The 18,117-nt window shown below is 47.7% G+C and overlaps 1 protein-coding gene across 5 annotated transcripts in view; it reads right to left on the reverse strand.

Annotated features, from left to right (window-relative positions):
- Positions 1-4,880: 4,880 nt before the first annotated feature.
- Positions 4,881-18,117, reverse strand: part of RFX2 (regulatory factor X2) — a 70,794-nt gene continuing 57,557 nt past the window's right edge. For all 5 annotated transcript variants that reach the window (XM_053302916.1, XM_053302918.1, XM_053302917.1 and 2 more), the window contains 5 exons: positions 16,380-16,529; positions 14,557-14,765; positions 12,323-12,476; positions 5,668-5,710; positions 4,881-5,540 (listed from right to left, as the gene is read on the reverse strand). In XM_053302916.1, the coding sequence (XP_053158891.1) occupies positions 5,431-5,540; positions 5,668-5,710; positions 12,323-12,476; positions 14,557-14,765; positions 16,380-16,529 (666 nt within the window). In that variant the 3' untranslated portion in view covers positions 4,881-5,430. The remainder of the gene's footprint in view (positions 5,541-5,667; positions 5,711-12,322; positions 12,477-14,556; positions 14,766-16,379; positions 16,530-18,117) is intronic.

Here is an 18,117-nt window from a genome sequence, read left to right on the forward strand (position 1 = left end):
CAGAAAATAAGAACATTTGAAAGGTGGCTACCTGATTATTGAACCACTGGTTTTGAACCAGTCCCCGCTTTAGACCCTTAGGGGTTGAATTTTGATTCGGGTTAAAGGCAACCGTGAGATTTTAGATTCAGATTCAGTTCTGGCTCAGGGGGTGGGGGGGGGTTATTTCTGTGAATCAAACTTCAGGCCCTTGCCATGAACCATCTGCTACATAGAATGTGGGAGTTGGAAGGCACCCTAAAGGTCTTCTAGTCCATCCCCCTGCCCGGGGCAAGAGACTGCGACAACATCCACCAGTTTCAACACTACTGATGGTTTTTATTAGCTGAGCAATGCAACCTCTTTTCAGCTGAGCCATCCCTGGGATATTATCCCTGTAGCAGGAAAACACTCAGTGGCTTCAAGATAGGAATTGGCACATTAAGAAATAATATATCATCTCTACCTTTTTCTCTTTCCATGTCCATATTGATAGATGCTGATCTTTCAGTTGTGGTCCTACAGAGAGGTCAGGTTATCTGGTAGCAAATCCAAGTCAATTATACCTTGTGTGAAATAGGGTTCTCTTTTCTCCTGGCCTGCTCTACTATCAATTAGTTTCATGGGAGTTTTAGTTTTCTCCGAGCAAGAGACACAGTCCTAGGTCCACTTTCTCTTCACTAGAGGTTCTCAAGCTTGGATTCCCCAGATGCTGTTGGACAGGACTACAACTCCCATCATTCCCAGACACAATGGCCTTTGGCAGAAGAAGATGGGAGTTGCCGTCCAACAGCATCTAGGGACCCAAGGCTGAGAATGCTGCTATACATGATGCATTACTGTAGAAGTCTCTATCATGTTCCCTGATAACTGGGCCCAGAGGCACCTTTCAAAATGGCGATTCTCTTCTAGTTAGCAGGGGGAGAGCAACTGTCCTTATCCAACCCCAGCACCACAGTCAAGTTGTAGTTGTTGCTGGGGTCTCACTGGAGTTTCTCTCTCTCTGTGTAAACTGCATTGAAGACCCTTGTTTTTTTCTATACCAACAAGCCCCAAATGCTTACCACAGGGGGGGGGGGCAGGTGCTCCAACCCCTGGATATTTTGCTTGCTCTTTTCTGCACCTCCTCAGAGATAAGGTTGGTGATAAGGAGGAGAGCTGGTCTTGAGGTAAAGTTGTGCTGTCGAGTTGGTGTCAACTCCTGGAGGTGCCCACAGAGCCCTTTGGTTGTCTTTGGTAGAATCCAGGAAGGGTTTACCATTACCTCCTCCCGCATAGTATGAGATGATGCCTTTCAGCACCTTCCTATATCACTGCTGCCCAATAGAGGTGTTTCCCATAGCCTGGGAAAAATCCCAGCGGGGGATTCAGACCGGTAACCTCTGGCTTGCTAGTCATTTCCCTGCTGCGCCATTAGGCATCTTGTGGTAGCAAGCATGAATTGTCCCCTTTGCTAAGCAGGGTCCACCCTGGTTTGCATTTGAATGGGAGATTACCTGTTAGCACTGTAAGATCTTCCCCTCAGGGGATGGAGCCACTCTGGGAAGAGCAGAAGGTTCCAAGTTCCCTCCCTGGAAGCATCTTCAAGATAGGGCTGAGGGAAATTCCTGCCTTCAACCTTGGAGAAGCCGCTGCCAGTCTGTGAAGACAATACTGAGCTAGATAGACCAATGGCCTGACTCAGTACAAGGCAGCTTCCTATGTTCCTATGTGAGTTGCTTTGTTATCATTGGAGGGATAAGTCCCCCTCTGTGAGCTTTAGCTGCTAATCTGGATAGCAATTTCTCTTGTCTGTTCCCACATTTCAAGAATTTATGTTTTGTGACAGTATAATTATTGCTATTGCTTGTTTCTAGCCACTGCCTTAAGGCACTAATCTAAGCAAGATTATGTGACCTTGGGGGACCTTGGAGGTCTTCTAGTCCACCCCCTGCTCAGTACAGAATTCTACTATAGCTGACTGTCCTGCCTGTACCTGAAAACCACCAGCAAAGGAGAGCCTGCCGCTGCATGAGGCAGACAGTTCCACTGTCCAACAGCTCTTATAGTCACGAGATTCCTCTTAACGTCTTCCCAAAATCCGCTCCCTTATAACTCATAGAATGTTAAGAGTTGAAAAGGACCTTAGAGGTTTTCTAGTCCAACCCCCTTTAGTGCAGATATTTATAGCATCCCTGATAGCTGAGTGTCCAGCTTTTGCTTGAAAACGTTCTGTGAAGGAGAGCCACCGCTGAATAAGGCAGACTACTCAAATGTCAAACAGTTCTTACTCTTTGTAAAATCTTCATATGTCTACTCTAAATCAATTTGCCTCCCTCAACTCCCCAATTTTGGAGGACTAGTTGTTTTCATCCTGATGGTGCAACTGTCTCACAAGCGTGTGTGCAGACTGGATGGTATTCATCTGCCTTTTGCTTTTTCTTACACTGCTTTGGAAGCCCACTAGGACCAGAACAGCAGAAAATGAAAGCAAAATGCTTTTTTTAAAAAGACGTGCTGGGCCTTTTGCCCCAGGGCAAAGTCACTGCAATGCTGAATTTCCTTTGTAATTAAAAATATTTTCCTTTGTAATATATAATTGCTTTTTCAAAATTCAGTTCAAATTTGATTTGAGGGCCGTTTGGCATTTTTAAACCACTCAGTCCCCCTGGCTGGTTAAAAAAAGGCACCAAAACAGACTCGAATCGATTGGAATTTGATTCAAATGTTCAAATTTGATTCAAATTCAAAATGATTTTCAAAATTCAGTTCAAATTCTTGTGCACATCCCTACCTAGGTTTTTGTTAGCACATGAGCGAAAAACAGGCACATGTGCCGCTCAGAAGCTGGGTAGGATTCTTGTTCTAATCATATGATGGTTGAGTGAATTGCCTTATTGGATTTAGGCCAAGAGAGAAAAGTGAAAACCAACTCAACCTGGCCTGCTCCTCTCCCTTGAACAGAAGTTTTATTTTTAGGTGGAACTTTTCTCCTGGCATGGAATGAACCGTGATCAAGAGACTCCTTGCAGTAGAGCATTCAGTGGTTAAAGGGTCAGTTGCCGGGGCGGGCTTAAAAGCAGGTGACTAGTTGCATTCAGTGTTGCAGTTATCTGCAGAAATGCTGGCAGGTGGCCCTGTGAAGCTGGTTGGAACCCTGGATGCCGCCCGTGGACCGTGAGAAAGCCCAGGTCAGTCTCATTCTAATGTGGGGGATTAAGGCCGGTTGTGTAATCACCAACCACAGAATTTTCGAGCTGGAAAGGACGTTAGAGGACTTTTCGTCCAACCCCTGTTCAGTGCAGGGATCTGCTGCCAGTCTGTGGATGATGGGAGTTGTAATTAAATGGGGAAAATTGATGGAAAGCATACTTAAGGACAAAACTGTTAAGCATATAGAAGAACAGGCCTTGCTGAAGGAGAACCAGCATGGCTTCGGCAAGGGACAATCTTGCCTCATTAACCTTTTGGAGATCTTTGAGAGTGTCAACAGGCATGCGGATAAAGATGATCCTGCTGACATAGTCTATTTGGACTTCCAAAATATGTGGGGAAGCACAGGCTGCGAGGCTTGAAGTCTGGGGGATGAGGCCGAAGCTTAGGGGTAGAGCATCAGCTCTGAAGGCAGGAGTAATCTCCGGCGGCGTCTCCAGGGAGTTATCCGCACAGGGCTTCATGCTATGTAAGTGAACAATAAGTTTACCCAAGGATTGTTGCCGTCTGTGGGACTGATCCTGGAAGTACAGTCTGCACAGGAGTGAGGTCTGCTCCCCACCCTGCCCTTCCATTGGTGGCTACTGCTGAATGGCTTTAAAAGGGGGTTAGAGAAATGCATGGAGAATAGGTCTATCCATGGCTGCCAGTCTGAGGGCTTATAGGCCACCTCCTTTATCTTATCTTATTATCTTATACTGAGATAAGCTAGAATCCGCAAGACAAAGCCCGATAGGTGTGTGGAGTGAGTCCAAGGATCTTGCAGGGGCCTCGGGGTAGGTTTGGCTGGTGTGTGAATGCACACACTCCCTTCCGAAGGAGATTCGGGGAAACAGCCAGGGATAACAGCCCTAGCTCAATGGCAGAGTCCCCGCTTTGGAAGCAGAAGGTCCCAGGTTCGCCACCTGGCAGCATCTGCAGGCGGGGCTGGGAAAGACGCCTGCCTGAAGCCTTGAAGAGCTGCTGCTCTCCATTCAGCTGCTGCTCAGCAAATGAGGGAGGAGAGCTGGTCCTGTGGTAGCCAGCATGACTTGTATTCTTTGCTAAGCAGGGTCTACCCTGGTTGCATACGAATGGGAAACTAGAAGTGTGAGCCCTGGAAGAGATTCCCCTCAGGGGATGGAGTCGCTCTGGGAAGAGCATCTAGGCTCCAAGTTCCCTCCCTGGCAGCATCTCCAAGGTAGGGCTGAGAGAGACTCCTGCCTGGAGAAGCTGCTCAGTAGACAATACTGAGCGAGACGGATCAAGGGTCTGACTCAGGATATGGCAGCTTCCTATGTTCCTGTGATCACTGACAGTGCCTCCCACCTGGGTTTGGACTGACAGGCAATCGGGAAACGAGACCGCCCACAGCTCCCGAATTAGGGTGGGAGGCTTCTCCAACTCTAATTAAGATCGTGTGAACTGCCTATCTAGAAGGCAGCTTCAATGGCATGACCAGCACAGGATTTTTAACAGCACATTGTCTCCCCCCACCAACTTTTCTCCTGTCAGCCTGCATGCCAATATTACAACCAGTGTTCCCTCTAACAGGGATTCCCAGATGCTGTTGACTACAACTCCCATATTCCCCAGCAGCAATCGCCTGTGACAGGGAGCACTGATTACAACCACCTCCAGTGCTTTGGCAAAACAGGCCCAGACACCGACGGAGAAAGCAAGGAAATAAAAGCCGCACACCCAGACACAGAATCCTCGCAACACAGAGATATTTCGGAGGGGGGAGGAAAATATAAGACTTTCCCACAGTGTAAGTTTATTTGGCAAGTAGGGGCGGGGGCGGGGGCACCATACACCCCATCCCTGCCCCCATGAGGCGCAATGGATTCTGGCGATCTGGATCACAGTGGTGGCTGGAGGAACCTGAACGAGAGAGGCCTGAGCATCCGGTTGCTGCTGCTGACCCCCGCCCCTCCGTTCTCGAACACTTCCGCCATCTGTTCAGTAAGTCACTTAAGGCTGAGCGAGAGTGTGAGCGAGCTCCATGTCTTGGGAGAAAGGGGCCGGCCGGTCCTCGCCAGGGGAGCGCTGGCTGCCGTTTCTGCTGTCGGGCAACACAGCGGACGGACGTGCCGGCGTCATGGGGTGGGTGGCCACCGGCACCATGGGCCCTTCTGTGAAGACAAGTAAACACTAAAAGAAACTAAGAGGCACTAATCTTCTGGAGGAGTTGGAAATCCAGGCTCTGGAATTCCGGAAAGCTTTGGGATTTCTGCAGAGTCGGAGACATCGCGGGTCCCCCTCCCTCCCCACCCAGTTCTAGATCCCCTGCAATGAGGGGCCAGGATCGGTGCGTTCGCGCTTCACGAGGGGCTCGCCAGCACTCCGGGAATCCGCTTCGGCCTCGCTGCTCAGGTCGCTGATGTCATCTGCAGGAGGAGCAACAGGAAACAAAAAAGGACAGGCTCAGAAGGGAAACCACGACATCTGCATTGCTAGTTTTCCTCCTTACGGGAGGCAGCGGGGGCAGGAGAGACATTCTGGGCTGATAAGTACCTTTATCCAGCAGCGTTGGGGACATGGAGGCAAGATCGCTGAACTGAAAAAAAGGAAAGAGAAAATGGGTTCACCCCCAAAGCGGCTTAAAAGGGCGCATCCATAGCTCCACCTTCCCTGCTCCCTTGGCGCCACACCCCTCCCCACAATCGGCAATCCCTGAATACTTCACTATCTGAAGCTGCCTTCATGGAATGTTATGGCTGAGAAGGACCCTGGAGGTCTTCTGGTCCAACTATCTGCTCAGTGCAGAAAGCTGCAAAAGGATAGGAAGGCTTGGCAACCGCAGATGTAAAAAGGCTCTTGGTGTCTCAATGGACCACAAGTGGGGCATGAGCCAGCAGTGTGATGCAGCTGCTAAAAAGGCAAATGCCATCTTAGGCCACATTAACAGAGGCATGGTGTCCAGATCAGGAGAAGTCATGGCTCCACACTATTCTGTGCTGGTTAGATCTCAGTTGGAATAGTGTACCCAACTCCGGGCCGCACATTTTAAGAAGGGTGTTGATAAACTGGAAGGGGTTCAGAGGTGGGCAACAGAAAAAGGAATCAGCTGGTTATCACAGCTGATGAATGAAGCTAACTACAAACTCTTCACACACTTGCAAGAGGAGTTCCATTTACCACCAGCAAGCGCCTGGCAGTATATGCAACTGAAACATAGCATATCCGATCAATTCGGTCCAGATGCCCTGGCGGCCCCAGCAACTCCAGTTCTATTAGTGCATGCCATTAAGACGTCCTCTCTCCCAAAACTAAATAAATACCTATACGCCTGTGTGCATGGGGACATGGACCCTGGTTTAGATCTACTTGGGGACAAACGGAACCTGGAACTTCCTGATCAAGTGTCACCAACGCAATGGCAAGATATTTTAGGTAGTGTTAGATGTAGCTCAGTGGATCTTAAATTGCGCCGAATCCAACAGAAGATTATTTTCAGGGCCTAATGGACCCTTCTACATCTTAAGTGACTAAAAATGTCCTCAAACAGTAACTGTTGGAGATGCAGTAACCCGCATGCCAATTTAACACACCTGTTCTGGGACTGTTCCATAGAGCAAGGCTTCTGGAGGGAGGTTATTATTATTTATTTATTTGATTTATATAAATAATTATTATGTGAATTAACTTAGTGCTGGACTCATCCCTTGCACTGAAGGACCGGCATGTAGTGTTCGTTTATTTATTTATTTACATTTTATATCCCGCTCTTCCTCCAAGGAGCCCAGAGCGGTGTACTACATACTTGAGTTTCTCCTCACAACAACCCTGTGAAGTCAGTTAGGCTGAGAGAGAAGTGACTGGCCCAGAGTCACCCAGCTAGTCTCATGGCTGAATGGGGATTTGAACTCGGGTCTCCTCGGTCCTAGTCCAGCACTCTAACCACTACACCACGCTGTGTTGTGGTTTATCCCATCTGACTGGGGACTAAAATCCAGTTCTAAACAATGGCTATGGCGGAGCTTGCTAGTAGCCAAGAGATTAAGATTAAGGCAGTGGAAATCTCCCAATCCCCCTAGGTGTGAGGACTGGGTGCAAGACCTGCTTGAGCTAGAGGCACATGAAAAATGGGCCCTCCTAAAAGTAAATAAATAAGATAAATGGTCAGAAATCTGGGACCACTTCCTCAAACTATTCTTAGAAGAGAAACCCCTCTGATCTCCCCACACCCCTAGTGCAATGGTGAGTATCCCTTCGCCTCTTTCCCCTCCTCCCCTTTCTCTTTCCGTCTCTCCTTTCCCCCCTCTTCTCCCCCCAACCAGTGCTGAGGGGGGAAGGGAGAGCTGGGCTCAGGGGCGGGGTGGGGGTGGGGACTGGGAAAGGCGTTGTAAAATACAAAATACAAAATATAAAACATTTTTTAAAAAAAAGATGGGGAGGAGTCTGGAAACCAAGTCCTACAAGGAATGGTTGAAAGCACTGGGTGTGTCTAGCCCGAAGAAGGGGAAGGGAGCTGTCCCACAGGAGGTGGTGCTCTGTTGCTCCTGACGGCAGGACTTGAATCCGTGGGTTGAAATGGCAAGGAAGTAAATTTAGGCTGGACAGTAGGAAGAATTCCCCAAGTGTGAGAGTTGTTGGACGGTGGAACAGCCTGCCTCTTGCAGAGTGTGTGTGTGTGTGTGGGGGCTCTCCGCTGGAGGTTTCCAGATAGAAGCTGGGCAGCCACCTTCAGGGATGTTGTAGCAGTTTCCTGCACTGCGCAGGGGGCTGGACTAGATGACCTCCAAGGACCCTTCGAACTCTATGATGCCTCAGAAATCAGCTTCCCCATGAAGTCTTTGAAACCACCCCTGAGTTCCCATACCCAACTGTCACTAAGCCAAAGTAAACTTCGCTCGAATGCCAGGGGCTTCTTTCCCAGTCTCCAGTTCCCTGCCTCTGTTGTCTCCCCTGTACTGAATTAGAGCATGCAAGTCCCTCTTGTCCTTCGTAAACATGGGAGGCACTACATCAAACCACAAGAGGAACCTCCATGGTTATCCTCCAACTCCACTAGCATTTTTAGAAGCATTTTTATCTCAGCCCCCAGCAGGCCCTGGCTAGGGGCCACTGGAATCAGGCAAGCCCCCTTCCAGAATCTTCCTTCGGCCCTCCAGGCACTCAGTTCGGCAGGGTGCTGGCCAGGTGTGCAGGGAGAGGGCCTCCAAGCCTGCGGGAGATGGGAAGTTGGATAGTTTTCAAGGGCAGTTTTCCAAAACGGAAGCTTTCCTAGAAAAAATTCCAACACTTAATTTTCCCATGGAAAAAGCTCCATTTCTAAAGCTCGTTGCACATATTAAACTCGTCCAGCATTCAAGCCATATTTATTTATTTAAAATATTGATACCCCGCTCCTCCGGTACACTACTGTGTGGGGCGGCTCACAACATTAACAAAAAGATGTAAGCAAGTTAAAAACCAGGCTAAAACCACATTTAAAATTACATGGTTTTTTTAAAAAAATCCAAATTAAAAGTTATTTTAAAAGCAAATAACTAAGAACTATAAAAACTAAAGAACCTACTAGATATAAATAGAGATGAAACATTAAAAAGGCTTAAAAAGGAAGCACTGCAAAGCTCTTCGGGGAGGGCATTCCAAAGCCGAGGGGCCGCGACTGAAAAGGCCCTGTCTCTAGTCCCTGACACTCGGATCTCTGTTAGTGGCGGGGCCATGAGCAGGGCCTGAGAAAATGAGCGGAGGGCCCTGGCAGGTTCATATAGGCCAATGCGGTCCGACAGGTACCCCAGTCCCAAGCCATGTAGAGCTTTAAAGGTCACCTTGAATCTAGCCCAGAAGCGGACCGGTAACCAATTAAGTGGCTGCAGAATGGGTGTGACACCCATGAAGCAACTTGCACCCTTGAGTGTCCTTGCGGCAGCATTCTGGACCAGCTGAAGCTTCTGAACCATCTTCAAGGGCAGCCCCACGTAGAGCGCATTGCAGTAGTCCAATCTGGAGGTTACCAACGCATGAGTGACTGAGGTCACATCTAACTACTCTATGAAATATTTCAGTTCACCTACTTCTATGCTTGAAAAGCCAGAGACAGAGCAGGGGGAATCCATATGGTGGCGTTTGCTTACTAAATAGATCGGTTAAATAACATGCCAGATCAGGCCGCAATCTATTGAGGGCAGCGCTCTTCATTGCAAGGCCAGGGAGAGAGTCAGATGGAAGTGCAGCTCCCTGGCTCATTGTTTATTGGGCCTGAAAGGGCCATCGCATGAGGGTAGAGGGCCTGCTTTGCATGCAGGAGATCCCAAGTTCAACCCCTGGCATCTCCAGGTAATATGGGAAAAGATGTAAACTCTTTGTAAACTGCCCTGAGCCATTTTTGGAAGGGCGGTATAGAAATCGAATTAACAACAACAACAACAACAACAACAACAAGATTCCTGTCTGAAACCACGGACAGCTGCTGCAAATCAGAGCAGACAGTATCAAGCTCACTGGACCAATGGTCTGGCTCAGTAAGGGGCAGCTGCCTATGTACCTGTGTACGTTTTGGCTGAAGCTGAATACACTTCACAGTCTCCGTGGCACCATGCCAAGGGAAGCCTGCGAACTGAGCAAAGAGGCACCTTTTTATAGTGGCAATTCTCTTTATTGAGCAGGGGGAGAGCAATTGGCCTTATCCAGCCCACACACAGCATCCCTCCAGTGGCTGTGGCTGTTCTCTATCTTACATTTCTTTTTGAGATTGTGAGCCCTTTGGGGACAGGGAGCCATTTTATTTATTTAGTAGTTTGTTTTTATCTATGTAAACTGCTTTGGGAACTTTTTGTTTTAAAGTGGTATATAAATACCTCCACCTTCCCAGGAGTATGCAAAGACCAGTGTGCCCTGAGAGGAACATAGGAAGCTGCCATATACCAAGTCAGACCATTGGTCCATCTAGTTCAGTATAGTCTTCACAGACTGGCAGCGCCTTCTCCAAGGTTGCAGGAAGGAATCTCTCTCAGCCTTATCTTGGAGATGCTGCCAGGGAGGGAACTTGGAACTTTCTGCTCTTCCCAGAATGGCTCCAATCCCCTGAGGGGAACATCTTCCAGTGCTCACACTTCTAGTCTCCCATTCATATGCAACCAGGGCGGACCCTGCTTAGCTAAGGGGACAAGTCATGCTTGCTACCACCAGACCAGCTCTCCTCTCTGAGAGGAAGGCAAGGAAGGAGGCGCCCAGCCCAGTGAGCTCTTGCCCTCAGCTCCCGAAAAGACCTACAGCCTAAGAAAACCTCCTTTAAATCTTCTGCAATTTGCTTCTTTTAATATTGCAAACCACTTTGGGTACCTTTGTCAAGGCAGAGAGGCAGTATAAAAGTGTAGTAAATAAATAAAAAAATAAAAATTTTTATATATATATATATATATATATATATATATATATATATATATATATATATCTCCTTCATACCTGCAACCATTCCCACAGCGCAGTGCTACGCTTCTTCGCCCAGAGCTGGTGGGGTTCTCTTAAGGCCCTGCACCACCTTGGAAGTGTATCCCTTGCCAGCACTTTCCCCAGAGAGCTCTTACGAGAGGACTCCGTCTCTTAAAGGGCCCTCCCAGCACTCAGAAAAGTACAGTGTGCAGATCAATCAGTGTGGTGGGGTGGGGGTGGGTGGGTGAGGGAGAATGGTTCTCACATTGAAGGGTTTTGTTTTGTTTTGCCAAATCAGCTCTTGGCGTGGTCCTGGATGGGAGACCCATACATGCCACCTTTGGAGATGGGGCCATAGTTTGGGGGCAGAGCATCTGCTTCGCCTACAGAAGGTCTCAGGTTCACTCCCTGGCAGCATCTCCAGATAGGGCTTGGAAAGATCCTTGCCTGAAACCCTGGAAAGCGGCTGCCAGCCAGTGTAAGAAATTCTGAGTTGGCTGGACCAAGGGGCTGACTCAGTAGAAGGCAGATTCCTATGTTCCTGTGTTGGAAAACCTGCAGAGTAAAATTTGCTGAAAAATTTGTGCAAGCTTTCTGCAAATGAGAGGGGGGGAAACTGCATGGGAAAATCTGAAGCATGTTCAAATTCAAAAGGCTCCAGAAAATCCACAGCTCTGGCACCTCTGCAGTTTGGGGAATCAGCAGCAGAGGGCAGCATAGCCCTCTTCTCTGTCTTATCAAGGGCCGCCCCCCCCCCTTCCTCTCAGGCAAAGTTTCTGAAGTGCCTCATGGCTTCCTAGAACACAATTTGCAAGCCAGTGTTTGCTTCCCTCCGAAAACTCCATCGTGAGACTACGTTTATGGCTCCAGAGAGCCTGCAAGATTGGCTGGATCATGGTTCCGGGTGGATTTCCCCCAGCTCCTTTACATGGAAGGCAACACAGCGGCAGAACTACAACTCCCATCAACCCCATGTGGCTGGGGATGATGGGAGTTGTAGTCCAACATCCAGAGAGCCTCAGGTTAGCCACCCCGACAGGGAATCGGAGGGCTGGTTCAGACATAACATGGCGCCACAGTTAAGCCTAGTCCCATGTGACATCCCTGAGGCTCGGGAGCACACATCTCTCCCCCCACCCCCCCGTCGCCCCCATGAGAGTCTACTGCCAATTTAGATCAGAACAAACCAAGATGGGCGGTGACATTCAAATGGAACGGTCTCAGTTTATTCTAACCAGCTTACTCGAAATAAAGTGCGATCTGTAACTCACTTCAGAACTTGGGGTAAAAATCACAGTTTGTTTCAGGCAAATTGGTTAGAATGAAGCCAGACTGGTCAGTCCAGAAATCCATTCCATCTTGGTTTATTCCAACCTATGTTGGCAGAAGACTCTCGGGTGGGCATGGGAGGAAACGGAGTGTGCGCTCCCAGGGCCTTGGGGATGTTGTGTGAGACTAGGCTGAGCCACGGTTCTGGGCTGCATCTGCACCAGCCCAAAGAATTGTACAGCTGGAAGGGACCTTGCTGGCTGGTCTTCTAGTCCAACCCCTGCTCAGTGCAGGGATCTGCTACAGCATCTCCGTCAGGTGGCTGTCTGGCCTCGGTTGGAACGCCTTCAGCGAGGGAGAGCCTACCCCTGCATGAGGCAGACTGTTCCACTGGCGAAGGGCTCCTACAATGAAGACGCTCCTGGCCAATGTCTCATGTGAGTCTGCTAAGGACGTCTTTGTGGCAGGGGTCACAAACTGCATCCAGAGCAGGCAACGATGGCTCAGAGCCAGTCCTCACCTCTCCCATCACAGCGATGGGCGTCTCCCCCGTTGCCTGGGCAACGCGATGCTCCACCAGGTAAAACATGTATTCATCATAGAGCAGGCGGATCAGGTGGAAGGAGCCGAAGCTGGCGGCGCTGCGCAGAGTGAGGTCCCGAATCACCATGGAGCTGCAGGAAGAAACCCGGCAAGTGTTCACACAACACCAGATGAGATTTCTGCTACCAGGTTAATATTTACTTAATTAAATGTAAGTGGATTGTTAGGATATTGTAAAACTAATTTAAAAAATCTAAAATGATTTCTGCTACCAGGCAGTGCCGGAAGAAAGTCCGCAAGTTGGTGGCAATGGCTGTTGACAGAGATAGCTTTGAACAGGGCTGCACAGATACTGGACTACAACTCCCATCATCCATAGCTACCGGCCACTGTGGCATGGGGAGGTGATGGGAGTTGTAGTCCAACAACAGCTGGTGTCATGGAGCCCTGGCTTAGGAAACGAATTAGAGGCTACTGCCCACAGACTTGAGGATTGGATTATTTGGGTGATGTATTATGAAAAAGTGTTCGGAGGGCTTGGGGAGGATAGATCTGTGGGCAGATGGAGCTTAATCGTATTGTGCAAAATGAGGATTCTGTGATCACAAGATGATCCTCCTCCTCTTTCTTCTTTTTTTAAAGGGCAGAGGTGCTTAACCTATGCATTTGAAATATTCATGCCCTGCTTCTCCAGTGCTATACTGTTTGGGATGGCTTACAAAAATGGCAAAACCACCAAGGTGGTAAAATATAATAAAACAATATAACATCGTACTCAGTGAAATAACTACAAACAGGATCTGGTTAAAACCAGTTTTAAACGCTGAAAGTCAAACTGTTAATTTTTCTTTGAAGAATTAAAAAAAAATAAAAATTTTGCACTCACAGATCTCACCCCCAGATGAAATATTTCCTTCTCATGAATCCCCATATAGTATATTTTAACAAAGCTCCCATAAAAAATAGAGGGGTTGGTGGGGGAGGTACTCAGGATAGTTATTTTCAAGAGCTTTATTCTGGCAAACCAGGAAGCAAATTCAATTCAGTGCACTAAAGGTTTTGCATGGATCCCAAATTAAGAATCCCTGCTTCAGAAGCAGTAGCAAATATTAGTTACTAGTAGGTGAGGCCTGCTGTTGACTGGCCAAAGTCATTTTGCATAGATTACACTTCAAGAAATGGGGAAAAAAAGTAATAGTTTTTTATTAACATGCTTGCAAAAGGGAAGTAAAACAACACTTTGAATTTTGTAGGATTTCAATGTCAAACATTATTTATTTTATTAACTAATTACCACATATGGTACATTTGAATCATAGCAAATTTGAATCTAAGAAAGGTTCTCAGTGGCAGGATTGCTCATGCAAAATTTGGTATCTATAGGTTATTGGGAAGTATGCTTTTATTTTGAACCAACCAACCAAGCTCTTCAAAATTTACAAGAGATTTAATTTTTTATTAGGTTTTTTTCCTGGCTTTTAGTTGGTTAGTAGCGTGTATGTGTGTGTGTTTAGTAATTTTTATCATTTAACAATTATTTAAATAATTCCATTTAAAGAATCAATGGTTAGTAAGATGGTTATAGAAATGTAAAAGTTGTGTATGTTTACATAATCCTAAGTAACTAGGAAGAATTGTGAATTGATGCAATTGGAATAAAACAGGCAAACACACATACAGAGAGAGAGGGGGGATTACACACATTCATAGAGAAGGAGAGGCTGATCTATAGCTATTAGCCATGATGGCTAAATGGAACTTCCAGTTTCAAGAGCAGTATACCTAATGCTGAGGCGGGGGGGGGGGGTGGGTTTGCGGGTGAGAACACCGGCAGAGAGCTGATGCCTGCAAGCGTCGTCTGTGAGTTTTCTGGAAGTGCCAGCTTGCTCCAAACAGCTGTCTTTAAGGCCTGGTTTGCAGCACTGGAAGCCAACCTGTGCCACTGCAGACTGCTGGTGGGAGTTATGTTTGAATGTTCCTTCATATAAAATATAATAAAGCCCCTTTGCATAGAAAGCTAGCATCTCAGGCAATGCCGAGATGCTAGAAAGCTAGCATGTCAGGGAGAACTATTTTCCCTGAGGGGCAAGCTTTCTAGGAAAAGGGGATGTTTTCATTTGGAGGAGCACTTAAAATTCCCTACGTGTAGAAAATGAGCACGTCATGGTGTAGGGCTCCAGTTTAGATGGGAGGGATGTCTCGGAGGCTTACCTGTAGAAGGACCACTTCAGCAAGAACTGCCTGGCCGCCCTGGGGAAGCCGGGCCCGCCCTCGTGGTGCTTCAGGACCTGGGTGACGACATTGTCCAGCCAGCTGGCCCACTGGTCCAGAGAGCTCTGCTGCTGGAGGGTCAGCTTGAAATCCTGCTCCAGCTTCTGCACCAGCCCTTCTTCACATTGGCACACCCACGAAGCTTGCTCCTGATCCAGGCAGAGAGAGAGAGAGAGAGGTGTGCATGAACACTCCAGCTCAAGAGCTACGAGGAGAAGCGTTTGAGGCAAAGGAACAAGGGCCCAAGCAAAAGCAGAGGCACCAACTCCCCCATCAGCCTCCCCAAACACAATAGACCCAGGAAGATAGGACCATAGCTCAGAGGCATTTGCTCTGCATGGAGACGCTCCCAGGCTGGCAGCAACGCCTCTCTGTCTGAAACCCGGGAGAGCTGCTGCTGAGGATGATGGCAGTTGTAGTCCAACAATATCTGGGGACCCAAGGTTAAGAACCCCTGCGCCCCCCCATAATAAAAAAATAAAATACCATATTTACCTGAATAGAAGGCAACTCTGAATGTAAGATGATGTCTTAAAAGACAGAGGTTAAATACAAGATATAGCGGGATGAGCCCCAAAGAAAGAGGACTCTGCATCTCAGATGACCACCCCATATTTAACAGGCAAGAAGTAGGGGAAAATCTTGGCTTCGATTCAGGTAGATATGGTAATTCCAGTGTACCCCAACCCACAGACACAACATTGTGCTGCAGGCAGCTGATGCCATTTCCAGCAGGGGCGGAGTCACCACTGGGTGAACGGGTTCAAAGAAGCCGGGCCGCCGCCCACAGGGGCCGTGCCTCGTGGCCCCAGACACACACCCCGCGTCTGACATCAGATGTGGGGGCGTTATTTCGCTCCCAAATGGGGCTGCGCTGTCCCATTTGGGACCGAAATCGGCCCACGCTGCATTGGCAGCATGGCCGGAGTGATTCTCCTGGCCTTTTAAATTGGTAGGGCCAATTTTCCTCCCAAACGGGGCTGTGCGGAGACCACACCACCACGTCTGATGTCAGACACGGGGGGCGTGGCTAGCTGGCCCCCTGCATCTGACGTCAGAGGCAGGGGGCGTGGCCAGGGGGCCACGGTGGCAGCCGAACACTCCCTCCGCCACGGATTTCCAGCCACTCAAGAACTGCTGATAGGCAAAATTCACCTATATTTCATGCTGTGGATAAAGAAACTGATTCTCTAAGCGTCACCCACGAATACAGGAAACCGTGATCTGCAAAACCGCAGATAAGGAGGGTCTCCTGGACAAATACATACCAATACTAATAAGAGAAATACATTACGTCCATCTGGAGAGCTGCTGCCACTCCGAGGAGGCAGTTCCGAGCCAGATGGACCAATGGTCTGATTTGGCATAAAGGAGCTAGTAAACCGCCCAGAGACGCAACTTCTGGGCGGTATAGAAACATTTTAAATAAATCAATACATTTGAAATAAATAAAGTTATTTTAGGGATAGGACTGTAGCTCAGCAGTAGGGCATCTGCTTTTCATGCAGAAGGTCCCATGTTCAATCCCTGGCCTCAGGACTGAGACGAATTCTTGCCTGAAGCCCTGGAGAGCACTGCCAGTCAGAGCAGACAATCCTGAGCTAAATGGACCAAGGATCTGACTCAGTAGGCAGCAGCTTATGTAATGCCTGAGAGGTGCCAGCTTTCGAGACTTCCTTTGAAAAGGCGAAGCGCTGCCCAAAGGCTGGGCTTCTGTGAGGCTCAGGACCCCAAAGGAGAGGAGTCTGGGAGGAGGCACCCACCTGCACGTTTGCAAAATCCACCCGGTTGAGGTCGCTAAGCATCTGGTTGATTTGGGAGGTGTTCTGGAGGACGGCGCGAGCTGCTTGAGCCAGATGGTTGAGAGACGTGTATCTACGCAGCGTCTGTGCAAAGGCACTCACCACGCCCACCTGGACAAGGAGTTGGGGAGACAGAAAAGAGGGTTGCCGGACACAGAACCTCAAGCGGCTCTTATTTCACAGGGACAGGCCTGCAGAGACGTGGACAGCCCACTACCCTCCCTCCCTCTTCAGGCATGTGTGTGTGTGTGTGTGTGTGTACATACATACATACCACCTCACCAGTGTAGGCAGTTCACAAGAATCAAAACAAAATAAATAACCCTTTAAAACTTTTAATTAGATACTTAATTAAAAGATTAATTAGGCTTTTAATTAGATACTGTTTTAATTGTGTTTTAATTGTGTTTTTAATAGTTGAAATGTTGTAATCTTTTATTGGCTGTTTTTATTGTTTTGTAAACCGCCCAGAGAACTTGTGTTTTGGGCGGCATAGAAATTAATTAATTAATTAATTAATTAATTAATTAAAACTTTTTGAAAGTCATTTAAAAGTCACTGAGGGCCAGGGTCTGAGGGCCAGGTTTTAGCCTGAAGGCCAAGCTAAAAAAATGTGTCTTTTAAAGGCTGCTAATGATCTTAAGCCACAAATGTCTACAGGGAGTGCATTTCACAGTCCAGAAGCAACTACAGAGAAGGCCCGATCCTGAGTTACCGCCAGACAAATCGGGCAGCAGTCCAAGACGAACCTCTCTCGATGACCTTAATGTGCGGTGGGGATCATGCTGAAGAAAGCGCTCTCCCGAGTAACCCGGTCCTCTGCTGTTTAAGGCTTTAAAAGGTAATTACCAGTACATTGCATTTTGCCCAAAAATATATCGGCAGCTAGTGCAAATGTTTTAAAGCAGGCATCATATGGTCTCTCCGAGAGATCACGGAGACCAATCTGACTGCTGTCTCTCTGAGAGATTCTGGAGACCAGTCTGACTGCTGTGTTTTGAACAAAAGGCATATAAAGGCCAAACTACATATAAAGGCAGCCCTATGCAGAGTGCATTGCAGCAGTCAAGCCTAGAAGTTACTAGCAGGTGCATCACAGTTCAGAGACCATTATCTTCAAGGAACAGACACAGCTGTCTTATCAACAAACACTGACAAAAAGTGTCATAGCCCCAGCCTGAGAAAAAAGGGTGAGATCTGCGTTCAAAAGCACTCCTAAACTTCTAAAAACTTTGCCCAGCACCAATCCAGTTGGAGGGAACCAGGAACAGAACTTTTTCAGTGGTGGCCTCTGTCTTTGGCATGCCCTTCCAGAAGGCCTTGGTCAGTCTCCCTCTTTGTCTAGTTATTATTTTTTAAAAATGTTAAAACTTTAAAACTGTCCTTTTAAAACAAGTTTTTAAAGAATGGCTGAAATTGGGTTTCCAGTGTCATTTAGTTCTACTTCTGGATGCTGTTTTATTTGGTATGTCTTATATTATCTGCTCTGTCCTTTCCTGTTCTTTAGGATGTCTCCTTGTGTTTCATTGTCTTTTACAATGGATTTTATGTTTTCATTTTTTTAATTGTAACCTGCCCCGAGCAACAGTGTGTTGGAGGGGTATAAATATTTTAAATAAATAAAATATGTACCTGTCTCTTTGTGGGGAGTGGAACCCCATCCAGAACAGGAGGTTATGATGCCTTACCATGAGTACCT

This window comes from Hemicordylus capensis, chromosome 2 (genome assembly GCF_027244095.1).
Source record: "Hemicordylus capensis ecotype Gifberg chromosome 2, rHemCap1.1.pri, whole genome shotgun sequence".
Lineage (NCBI taxonomy): Eukaryota > Metazoa > Chordata > Lepidosauria > Squamata > Cordylidae > Hemicordylus > Hemicordylus capensis.